The sequence below is a fragment of the Platalea leucorodia genome, assembly GCF_965183815.1.
Source record: "Platalea leucorodia genome assembly, chromosome: 1".
In the NCBI taxonomy this organism is placed as follows: Eukaryota; Metazoa; Chordata; class Aves; order Pelecaniformes; family Threskiornithidae; genus Platalea; species Platalea leucorodia.
Genome location: NC_138823.1, coordinates 65,615,062 through 65,627,966, shown reverse-complemented (window position 1 = coordinate 65,627,966; position 12,905 = coordinate 65,615,062). Strand labels below are relative to the sequence as shown.

General features: G+C 40.6%; 1 protein-coding gene across 5 annotated transcripts in view; it reads left to right on the top strand.

Annotated features, from left to right (window-relative positions):
* The window catches only part of MBP (myelin basic protein), a 123,765-nt gene that overhangs the window by 94,427 nt on the left and 16,433 nt on the right, over positions 1-12,905 (top strand). For all 5 annotated transcript variants that reach the window (XM_082313594.1, XM_082313595.1, XM_082313596.1 and 2 more), the window contains exon 4: positions 8,516-8,946. In XM_082313594.1, coding sequence (XP_082169720.1) covers positions 8,516-8,946 — 431 coding nt within the window. The remainder of the gene's footprint in view (positions 1-8,515; positions 8,947-12,905) is intronic.

The window sequence follows — 12,905 nt, the reverse complement described above, 5'->3', positions numbered from 1 at the left end:
CAATACAGAAGAGTTTTCCAGCAAGGGGACGCCTGGTGATGGTATATCAAAAACCTCTGACTCGGATAGTGTTACTACTCTTTACACAGTGATACTGTAAACCTTAGTTGCCTTCATTGGAACAACAATGCTGAACACAAGCTGTAATCAATATACAGCGTATTTTTAGTTTTAATTTTTATTTTATATTTGTTTCATAGAACCAACCCTCTCAAATCATGAAATTGTCAGCAAAGCTAAAAATTATGTGCTGTTTGCTAATTCATGAGATAAGACTTAGGCATGTTTATTAGAGTGTCACCGCTCCAGCTAGATGTCACATTCCTGTCTGTTTTCGTCTGGTCGTTGGTTGATTGTGTCATGGTTTGACCAGGTTAAGTTGAAAAAGTCAGTATAGTTCCTCTACCAAAGGAGATACCACAGCAACAGTTCCCCGCAGTGCCAGTACCACCTGTTACAGGGACCCCTCTTCCCAAGGCTGTTAAGTGAGAAGTACACCTTTGTTAGCTTTCCTGCAGAGTGATGCTTAAGGGATGCATTTATCATGAAACCGGTTCTCTTGTAGCAAGCGATGGTTCACAGTTACATATTAAACAGTTTGTCTGGGACAATGAAGTCTAGCAGAATTTAGGGGAAGGGAAAAAAAAAAAATCAAGCTGCTGATCACCCTAATGAACTTGCAAAATTAATACTTCTTATTTTCTATCACTCCATAATCCAGCACTACTTTTATAGATGAAATAAATGTGTATTGACTTCTATGTTGTGTTCATCATCTAGCTTTTAAGCACCGGGTCCCTGAAATGGAAGAGGCAAACTTAGGAAAGCAGATACAACTCATGATATTTGCTGTTAAAAGACACAAATTACTGGCCATGTTGCATATAATTTTATAGCTTGCCTCAGTATAAATATGACTTTGAAACAGTTGCTCCCATATTGAAAGAAGTGTATTTATTTTAACCGGATTCTGAGAGACCCATGCAAACTGGTACTGCTTGTATAAACAATGCATACGCTAGGCCCAGTACTTAAAATCTAAAAGTCCTTTCTTGTCCCCCAAGCAGGGGTTGATGATTTTGATTATCCTTATGCAGATCAACAGTGACTGTATGTAGGGAAGAGCGTTTCTGGCAGGTCACCTCTCTCGTATTGGCAACCTTCAGGATAAGCTACTTCACAGGTAGATTTTTCCAGCTCTACTTCCCAAGCTTTGAGAATTATCCTTCATGTAGCTGAGGGAAGTCCTGAAAATGGTGCATCTCAGGATGGCGACCAGACCTACTCTCTTGTGTGCTGAGGGAACTGAGAAGAAACTGTCAAGTCAGCTTGGAAGGTTTATTTTTCTCAGTGTTGAAAGGAGAACAGCACTAGTGTTATGGACACCATTGGCAGCCAGCAAGTTTTTCATTGACTAGCCCCTTGGAAAGAAGGTTGCTAGTCATTTCAAGAGATATTTTACTGGGTGTCTTACCTAGTAAAACAGGTACTAGTGAATTGATGCCAAAGTATGTCAAATGTTTGAGGTGTTTTTTTCAGCAGCTCTGGAATACATTTTAGGTTAGTATCAGCTATGAAGTGAGAGGAATTGCATTTATTTTTTCATACTGTAGTAATTAGTGTCTGAAAGAATTGTCATTCTCCTATGCAATTTGAATTTTTTTCCTACAGCATAGTTTTATGCTAAAAAGTCCATATTCCTATTCTACCTGAGTGACTGTAGTATCTATTTCCTTCAAAATGTGAGCATAAATAATATAGACATACTGTCATTCCTTTCTCCTGCTAAACCTGCAAAGACAGGTATTTCCATAATAGGATGCAAACTGGCACTTCCCTTCTCTCCATCAAAACCTTTCTGTGTTTTCAGGAGAGCTCGGCTGCAAGGCCAAGCTCTGCTTCCCTGACAGCCGTCCTTCAGCGGGAGCGGGCCAGGGAGGCCTTGGGGAGATGAAATCTTCCATGAGTCTGAAAGCAACCGTGCCAAGACTTAGGTATTTGCAAAGGTCTAGCAATTAATAGATCCTGTTTGACCTATTGGTTTTCAGTCCGGCAGTAGCTCTCAGGGGGCATAAAGCTGCCTGCAGAGAACGGCGAAGAACTGGTATTCCAGAAGGCATCAGGGGTTCAGGGAAAGCAGCCTTTGCAGGCTCTTCTTGTAAAATTTTAAGAGGAGGTTCCATTCGTCTGGCCACAGCAACACAGTCTAAACGTCAGCTCTAAAAATGTGTTGTGCCCTTACCAACAGCAGTGCAATCCTTTTCAGCAGGCTTAGCCAGTGATCTTTATTGACCCAAGGTGTAACACAGAATTGAACTTGGTCTTTTATTCAACTTAGTTCAATAGAAGTAAATACAACTCTGTAGTAACAAGTATTTATGAGTCTATACTGGGCCAGGTGGGGTTTTCCACTTTTTACTATATTTTTAGTACTAAGGTTTATTGTAAGGAAAATTGTGCCACAACAGACCCCTTATTCACTGCTTCATCAGATCAGTGTAGAAGCGTACCTGACTCATCAATGGAATGGAAACACTGTCGCAACCTTTCATTCTTGTCTGGTAAGAGCCTCATCTGCTCTGTAGTGTCTAATGTATGCAGTGAGGGAGGACAGTCAAAGGAGTGCATGCTATGCTTAGCAGATGGCTTCTCATTTTTGTGGAGGTTTGGTTTACAGCTTGATTAGCCCATAGGAAAAGCTGAGTTTCTTGTGCAGAAAATATTCTTTCTTCAGTTACTCTGAAGCTATAGAGAAAATTTGCCTTTGGGTGGAATTCTTTCGCTAAAAGTGATAAGCTTTGGCGGAGGGAGGGAGGAGAGTGAGCTGTAATGGCAGCGGTCTCTTGGCTAACTGCAGTAGGAGTGTTAAACTCGTGTGAATCTGTATTATGAGACACACTGGCATTTCTCTCTGCATTTATTCTGCTAGCAAATGGGAAAAACGTTTGTGTAAAGGCTAAATGCACCAGCAGATCAGTTCTAGTTGTGTTCAGAGCTATGACCAACTGTTTGTTTCACAATTATGCTGCATGGCATCTATTCCAAACAGAAATATTTGTTCAAAATTGATTTCCAACAGTTTGACAAGCATCAGACAAACCCAGTAATTAGATCTGTGAAGTGAAATGTCTGATGGCATATTGCCTTCTAACCATATTAGACAAGTTAGGCTGAGAGCCATGTTTTGTCTGCAGTGTCTTAGCATAATGAGGATAAATCAAGCTTTGCAGTTCAGATTTAACAATGCAGACATAATTCTTTCCTCCCTCTCCCCAAATACTTACGTAGTGAAGCCTAATGGCTGGAGACACTCTGTTCTGCTGTGAGCGGTGCTGCGGTAAAAGTCCAAACCAGGATCTGGATTTTACCTCTCCCTGGTGCTCACGGGAGAGAGTGAAACCGCCTCAAGCATTTTGATCGGATAACTCCTGTATTTTCTGAAGCCACTCAGCAAATGACTAGGAAATCCGTAGCCTTGTTCACTGAACCTTTCTCTGCACCAGTTTAGTGGTTTGCACCCATTCTCTCATCCCCTTTTCTCCTTTTAGTCTGATCAACAGGTGCTCCCGCTGCACGCTAAGCCGCGCAGCGCTCCTCGATGCCACCTCCAGCAGTAGAGCTCTGGCTGGAAGCCAGGACTGGCCTTGGCGTTCCTGACAGATGACCTGCACGGGTCTGCAAGATGAACAGTTCTTGCTATGCTGGCCTTTGATACTTGATAGAGCTTGAGCACCAAATAGTTGGATCCTTTTTCCAAGGAAATTACGTGTTAAATTGTCCTGATTTTTATTTGATCCTGGCTTTTGTAGTAGGTCACAGTGTGTAATTACTGTGGCATGTTCAGACTCCTCATTTACGCGCACACCCAAAGCTCCATTGTCCCATCTACTCAAGAGCGTGAGAGTTGGAAGCGAGAGTGTGATAGTGCAGGAAAACTGGAAGTGTGTGACTTTGTGACCGTATCCAAAGCCAGAGTTGAATTAGGGCTCCCAGCAGTGCCTTATGCCATACTTCCTGCAAAACAATTCCTTAAGGTCCTTTTTCTAAAGAGCTTAACTGCATAAAAAGGAAAGGCAAAATGCTGGGAAACAGTTATCTTAACACTGAGTTGGAACCCAGACATCCTCAGCTGCAGCTCATATGTAGTGATGATGGATGTGCTTTTTCTGCCCTTTTCATTCTTTCAAATGTCCTGATATTACCACGAATGTGACTAAAAGCCACATGTTCCAGAATAGTGGCTTTCAGCCTCTTAAATAACGCAAGGCAAACTATTACTAATACATTGCACATATGTCTTACTACTACAGCTTACTGAAGATCTTGAACTCTTAGGTGTTACAAAGCTGAGTAATTTTTAGGTGTAACCTTTTGTTGTTCAAGTGACTAAAAACAGGTAAGTCAGTGCAAAATTCCAGAGGTTTAACTTAGTACTTTAGTATCAGCATTTCAATAAATGTACTGACATATAGTTGACTCAAAATAGAGAACTTTACTGCGTTATATTTAACTGTCCAGTTGAAAAGAAGATCCAGAAGAAATAGGATCAAAAAAAGTAGAAAAGGGCAAATACACATTATATTTCATATACTGAAGAGCACTGCTTTATAAATATACATGACTTAAGCTAAAGTGAAAAATTGGTTCAAAAGGTCCCTGAAGTTAAGTGAGACAACTTTCATCTTCATCCCCTGAGAAAAGAAGGCCAAGAAAAAGGAAATTAGTGATCAGTCACAGAAATCTGTAGTTACTATAAAATATATTAAATATTCAGTGTTATAAATTTGATTAATGTACTTCCTGGTGTTTGTAACGAGTAAATAATGCTTAATTCTTAAGATTTCATACAAATATTTAAGCTGCTGTCATGTATTATTACAATCCATATTTGCAATATGCTGTGACTGTTGTACTAAGCCTCTCTTGAGAAGCCAAAGTAGGGGAACACGCTTCAGCTCTTATCAGCTTCATTTTCCTCATTTATTGTACAGCATTTGTAGAGGGAGCAGCAATAAGAATGTGAGAGGAATTACAAGTATCTGCAAGAAAGCAAGACTGGAAAGGGGTGGGAGGAGATGAAAAACTTGTAATTCTTATTTTTTTCTTTTTTCTTCTTTTTTTTTTTTTTTTTAATTAACACATTAAAACTCTTAGCTTAACAACCTCTTTCTAGGTTGTCTTCTGTATGGAAGAAGACTACAGACTTCTATATATACGAGGAAGGGACTATCATAGAGCAGCTCTACCAAGTGACCCATGAGAAGGATATTGGTATCTAAGGGCTCTCCATCAGAGATTGTACTTTCTAAAAAGCAGGTTTCCATGGTCTTGACAGTAGCTATTGTTTGAGCCACGGGGCTTGAGAGGTCCCAGCTAATTAGAGGCTTATGTAAGTGTTATTTTGATTCTCAAGAAATGGGATAAACTATTAATGTCAAATTGAGCATTAAGGTACAGTGGTTTTGAAAATACTTATATGTGGCCCAACTCCTGTTAAAGGCAATGGGGGTTTAGATTTAATATTGTTTCATTGAAAGCACCTTTGGAATTTCTATTTTGTTTCATTAACAGACTGTTCAGGATTTTTGGTCCATCTATATTCATTTGTTTGGGGAGTCACTGTGTGCGCAGGGAACAAATGGCTTTGTTCACTCTGGCCAACATGCACAGGGAAAACTCTGCCAGCGGCAGGCTCGAGAGCTGCCTGGAGCCAGGGGAAGTGGAAAGGTGGCGTTGCCTTCGGGAGCGGTCCTCGGCCACGCCTGGAGCGCCGAATCCCTGCTCGGCGCCCGGCTTCCTCCTGCTGCCTTTCGGCTAGAGCGAGGACGTGCTTTTCTCATGCTCTCACTTGCACAGCTTTCAATGACTTTATTCACTTAAAAGTAAATAGGCGACACTTTCATAGCCTTCTGGTAATGCCTATGGCAATGCATTCTGCTGTACGTGCTCTTTAACCCATTTTACAAGGGTTTGTGGAAGAAAAAAAAAATAATAATGCCTGAAGAGCTCTTCCTCTCTGGGCAGCTCTCTCTTGTACAAGTGTTATGGTATAGGAAGGGTACTCTATTTTAACAAGAGAGCTTCATCTTGCAGGGAGAAACAAAAAAAGATTATCAGTATCATATGCACAGCATTTATAATGGATTTTAATAGACGAACTCTAAATATTTGTTTCTAAATGAATGAATAAGCATATGTTTACATGCTCCATTAATTCTGGATATCCTTAAGACTAAGACATTATCAAAGTGATCTGTCTCCAAATGCACTTGAAGCCTTTGATTAGTTAGCTCAAATATTAACAATATCTCTTTGCTATATATTTGTAAATATTAGACTTAAGACTTAAGCATGCAGGAACTCTAGAGGAAAACTTAAATGTGTGCTTTCATTACTGAAATAAAGCATACAGAAAGATTTATACTTTATAGCTCACTGCGTATGCATTGGGAGAAGCTCCTTTTGTGGCACAAATACCCTTCTTTGTTGCTTACCAATACCCGTATTCAGTGGCACAAAGAACAACTGTTGTAAAAAATATTAGTATGCAGATGCTCTGGTGTTTTGTTAATGCATTTAATTAAGTACAATAGCTTTTTTGTTTGTTTTTCTTTTTCTGTCCTTGAATGGATTTGTATTATGGTATAGAATCTAGGCTTAGAGTTGCTATTTAAAATGTTTTGCGGTTTTAGAATGTGTCATATATCCGTGTTAGTTACTTTCTCTTTTGTTCGGTTAAGAAAATCATTTGGGGGCTTTAATAGTTTCTGATGAGTTTGGAAGTATCTTTTCAGGAAAACCAAAATCCCAAAGTTGCCAGCAAATATCTTCCTTTTCCCCACTGATGAAGTCTTCAGTGACAATCAGCATTGGTTAAATAATTGTATTCCCGAGAAATACTTTCAGATGTTTTAACTGAAGAAAATTTTCTTGAAGTTTCCCAACATTTTTTAGGTAGTTTTCACAGAAGAAAAAAAAAAAGTTGCACAGCAAAACTGCACATTTTTATTTTTATATGAAAAACTGTAGCAGACTGATTACAAAAAATTGTAGCCTAAGTACCGGTATATATATCCAGAAGCCGTCATTACTGTCTTGTGTTGTTATCCGTAAAATTATTTCAGAATTATTCTCAGCCTAAGAAAAGGTTTCTTTAGTGCTCTGTGGGTGGGCGAAATGCTATGAAATGACTGTGTCAAGTCTAAAATTGCTCTGGTGAATCAGCAACGTACTTGAGCCCAGAGTACTTTGAAAACCTAACAGTACTTGCGAGATCCTATCCCTCCCATGGCAACAAGGACCAAATCAAATGGGGATTTAATGAGGTAATTTGAAGACTTTAAAGGTAATGTATGACTAACCGTAACTTATTTCTGACATTTTGAGCCCTGTTAACTCCAAAAAATGTTTCTGACATGGAGTGAGTGGGTGGGAGGTGTCTGCTCTGAAGGGTGCTTCTCAAGCAGTGACCTACCAGTACTCTTTCCATGTTCTTTGGAGGCAAGACATCTCCTCAGTGGATGCAGTTCCCTTTAGAACAGTAGGAATCATGGTGTAGACTATGAAAAAACCTCCATAAATCTTTTTGTCACTGATAGAAGGAGCTACTACAGGTTAATGGTTAAGTGGGCTGCAATTGATTCTTTTCAGGCATTTTACTGCGTGCATCAGAACACAACTGTGGAGAAGGCAGCAGACACTTCACTTACACCACGGAGGTCTGTCTCGGTGCCTTTCTTGGCTAAAAGCTCATCAGTTTCTGATCATTGTTTTTGTCACTTCTCACAAGCACTAAATGCAGATCGGACAGTTTTGCTCTAGGCCTTCAGGGTCAGAGCTAGGGCATCGTACGCCGAGTGCCAGGATCATACACAGAGAAAAACTGTCAAAGGAGGCCAAGCAGAAATTGCGGTTTAGTGTTCTCTGCTTTTTTGAAGTGAGGACAATTTAAATAGTGAAAAAAACTCCCCTCATTACACTTGTTTGATTGGTATTGAAGTGGCAGTGAGGGATTCCAAATGGAGACAAAACCTTCAGATACAAAAGCTCTGACATCGTGGAGAGGGAACGTGCACTTGAGAAGGCACAGTCCTGTGATGTTGCTTTAATTCCCCCCCCCCCCCGTTTTGGAGAAAAGCAGCACATTTTAGAGTTGCGGTCTTCAAGGGGAAGTACAGGAATTCGGATTGTTCACTGAAAGCCTCCTCATCAGTAAGCCTTCCATGTAAATAAAGTTAGTTTCAGTTGTGCTTCAAACAACCTATTGATCTATTTACAAATATGTAAAAAAACCACCTAGAACTACTGCAAATTTTTTGTGAGAACATCATCCCGGTTTCGGTTCCAAGATAGCTTAATGTTCTTGAAGGCTGGTAGAGAACATAGTTTCATTACAACTGCACATATTACGGGTTTTGTATGAAATGAGCATCTCAAGGCAAGGGAAAGAAAGCAGCATTGTTCCCGGGCTGTTTTTCACAGGCCTGTATTCATATCTCATCCTTGTTGTTTGCAGGAGAGGCAGATGTGAACCAGAACAATGGGACCTCCACGAAGAGCCCAGCGGTGACAGACTCCAAAGGCACAGCAGACCCGAAGAATGCCTGGCCTGAGGCCAACCCAGCTGACACGACCGGTCGCCCCCACTTGATCCGCCTCTTTTCCCGAGATGCCCCAGGAAGAGAAGACAACACCTTCAAAGATCGGCCCTCAGAGTCAGACGAGCTACAGACCATCCAAGAGGACAGTGCAGCAGCTTCAGAGAATTCGGATTTGATGGCTTCACAAAAGCGCTCCTCGTTCCGGCACGGATCAAAAATGGCATCTGCGAGCACTACAGACCATGCTAGACATGGATCTCCAAGGCACAGAGACTCGGGTCTACTTGACTCGCTGGGCAGATTCTTTGGAGGTGAAAGACACGTTCCCCGGCGGGGCTCGGGCAAGGTGAGCTCTGAGGAATAGCGAACTGCACAGCTACAGCAAAATAAAATACAATTAAACAGGAAGGGTGGGACTAAAAGGAAGGTGTAACTGCTATAATGCAAGAGTTGATTTAGCCAGCAAGACGGTACTTGCAGATGTGTAATTTAATGCTTGGCTTTAAACTGAAAACAACAACAAAAAAAAGGCATAGATCTGGGAAACAAGGAGGAGCTATTCTGGGTAGTAACAAGGAGTATTAGAAATCCGGGTGGCTCTAGAAACATTACTGCGAAGAATTTTTATGAACATTTAATGTGGTGCATTGTGTGCATTTGTATGCTGTGCCATTTAGACAAAGTTCAGTCTGCTTTTGTGTCTTGTTCTCAAATATTTGCAAAATGGAGCTGGATGAGAGTACTAAATGCAAGACAATCTCTAGATAGTTTGGCCCTAACTGAGGGACAGGCTTGGAAATAGATGTTAGAAAAAGAACTGTGGCCAGGTTCTCAGCCTGCTTGCGCAAGAGCATGTTCTATGGTCAGTTGATAGCATTGCTGAGGAGAGGGCTTGACAGATTTTATCCTGAATCCCAGGTGTACAAAATAGTCCAGCTGCTTTATTCTGGCAAGAAGTGAAGATTTATATTCCAAGCATTTCATATTAGAAATGTGTAACAAACCATTTCTTCATTATGAATTGAAAAACAAGGTATTGATGAAAGGCTTGAATTCTTTCCTTTTCCAGGATTAACCCACCTCCTCTGATAGGCTATGCAGGTGGCATGTTAGTTCACTCTTGTTTGAGTGGCAAAGTTTAAGGTACTTTCACTGTTCCCTTTGCCATGTCAATGATAAGCGGAGTCTTGTGTTTGTGTGTTTACGCACTACATAAGCATTTAACTGGAACTACTGTAAGACTGCAAAACCTTTGGTTTAGCTGAATACGTTGCTTGATGTCGTTGCTCGAGTTGTGTGTTGCAAAAAGCATTGCTCATAGTTGCTGGCTGGGCCCAAATTTTTCCATAACCTTTGACGACCTTTGCTGTCGGTTCAACAGTTTCAACCCGTGATGCTTGCCGGTTAGCAGGTGCAGCTTTCCCAAGCTGGCTATCTCATAGCGTTGCGCTGCGGCATGATACGTACCACCCTGTGGTTTAAAACTGATTTGTGATCAGGACAGCTACGGGCTGTCAGCGTACTTCACAGCGCCGCACTTGGAAGCACAATGTATAATAGCCCTTCCCTGAAGAGCTGTTGTAATGTTTAGACCACCGGATGAAAAATACTCTAGAAACTTAAAACCAGAAGCTTCTCACACTTGGTAGCTGGTACTAAGCAAGCTGGGTATTTTGGTCGTTTTGTTTCTCACATTTACAAACTGGGGACTATAATGCTTATGACAAAGATTTAGCGATTACACAGTCGTTCCTGTAGGTATGTAATGTTCATACGTGCAAGCAGTTGCTGTCAGAACGAAGGAACCCACTTTTCTTACTGTAAATATCAGAGACTGTTGCCAACAGTGCTGTTTTCTGGAACCTGGTTGGCTAGCTCAACTCTTGCTGTTTTATTAATATACTGTGTTACTCGATAAGAACAAGTATATGAAATGCTCTTTGTACACCAAGGAAACAATACCAAAAACTTAGATTCTGCATACAGAATATACAGAGGTATATACGTTCTTGCTTAGCAATAAAACCAACCAGCCAACTCACTTTTTAGTAGTGATGACTTAAAACCGGCTGCAAGTTGTACGAATTCTGTATTTTATCCTTTGACGTGAACACAATTGCTATGATTCTCAACAGATCTCTACGTGATTATATATGAGAGGACAGGATATCATCTGTCTTACCTCTGTTCTGTTCAGTAAACTGCTGTTCTGGAGCACTTAAATGTCTGTAAAACAGGACAGAATTATGGACAATTCTAACATTTTTATATCTAGCAGAAGTAATTTTTTTTTTTTTTTTTTAAGAACAACTATATATAACGTAAGAGTCCTGACTTGCAGATCTCAGCTGGAAGCACAGAGAAGTTTTATTATCTTGGCAGAAGTCAATCACATTAGGACTTGCAGTGCCAAAGCAGCTCTAGCACTATTTCACACAATGATAATATTGACGCATGAAAACGTGTCCTAGGAAGCTCTCTCATAGGAGGGTTTCAGTGCGGAACATGTTGAGCAAGTGGCACAGATACGTGTTTCAACTATTATTTATTTAGCTGTTGAATCAATGCCTTTTGGTTTCTTGCATCAAGGAAGGCTTGTGGTGTCATTTATTTATACATGTGTATACAGAGGAAATCTAGATAGCTGGTAGTCTTATTTGTGCTTAAAACCTGAATAGTTGTCACTTGCAGATTTTTGTAGAGTGTCAGAGTACTGATAGATGATGAAGGTGTTCATGGATGAGCTGAAATATGAATCGAGTCCCTTGGCAGTTTTCCAGACTCCACTAAGTAAAGAGGTCTTTGGCAAATAGGACACCATGAAAAGCACTTAAAGGATGAATTTCAAAGGCTCGGAATTGAGAAGTTCCTGGGGCTGCACTTTTTCTTTGCTTGCACTTGTGTCTAATTAATTTTTGAAGCATTTCAAAGCAATTCTGCAGCTGCCATTCTCGCAATCTTCCTTTTTCAGCCAGCCCGTGCCCCAATCTCAGCTACCCACACCAGCAAGCACTGGAATGCAAAGACAACACTTGCTCTTTGTACAGATTTAGGGCTGACATTCAAGCAAAAGACATTATAAATTCTTTGTGGAGGCATTTTCATCTCGCAGCCCTAGCTGAAAAGTACATTAATGAATAATATTCACTATTGTGTATGGAAAGGTGGGGTAGGAACAAAGCGGGGACTGTTTTGTGGCCTCCTTTTCTTCCGTGGAACAGGTTCTCCCTTACCCTGGCATTCTGAAGTTAAATTAAGAGTGTGTGGGAGTCAATAAAAATAGAAATACTGAAAAGTACAGAAAGATTCCTTCCCCTTTAAGGGGCAGCAAATGCATTTGCTGTTGTTCCCCCTGCCCCATCAAGATGTTAGAGGACTGAAACTCAATCAAAACCAGGTTGAATTTTGTACTTTTAAGACTTTTTTCAAGGTAGAATATTCCAAACAAAACTATTGTGCACAGCCTAAACTGTATTGTATTAAGGAAGATTTTCAAAGGGTGACAGAAAGAAACTGCGGTGCATTTTAAAAAGCATGCAAGACAATAGTGTAACTATAAGTTATTTCTAATCTTTATAGAATATTTATCTAAACATTTGTAAAGGTTATAAGCAAGTTTGTTAAAATGATCAAATCTTTCTTGTGCCTCCGAGATAGTAGCCTGTATTCAACTTCAATATGTACTATTTAGTTTCTTTTACGCAGTTGTTTATGCTTTTGTAATTTTTTTTTTTTCTTTCTTACTAAAGTTTTTGGATTGTGAAACTAGAAGTTTTCTGTCCTGGTTTAACATTATGCATATAACATACTAAACTTTAAACTGCGTTTGTGACACACATGCAACAGAACAAAATATTGTGAATGACAGTAAATAATGGGCTGAGGCCAGGCTTAGTGGTAAGAGTAAATCAGTTTTTGTCTTACGTTTTGCTTCAGTTTTGTACGCAGTCTTGTAGCATCCTCCCGTTGCCTGTATGAAGCCTTGCTCCTGTATTTCTTTCCCCATGTGCACGTGTTTGAGTGCAAGGAACAGGGAGGGCGGAGACGGGGCTTCCCCCGCCTTCCCACCGATACCAGGTGTGAGGAGCACTGGGCTGCGGCTCCTCTCAAGTCGAGCAGAACCGGGGTTTAGGATCAGCATTTCTGAAACTGCAGCTCCAAACCCACCCCAGAGTCAGGCAGTCGCTGTAATGGGGATCCACAAAAAGGGTTGCCGTAAACATGCACAGGGAAAAAAGTTCAGGAACCGCGGTTTTAAACGATGACCGATCCCCTTGTCAGAATATCCAGGCATCTTTTTTCTTT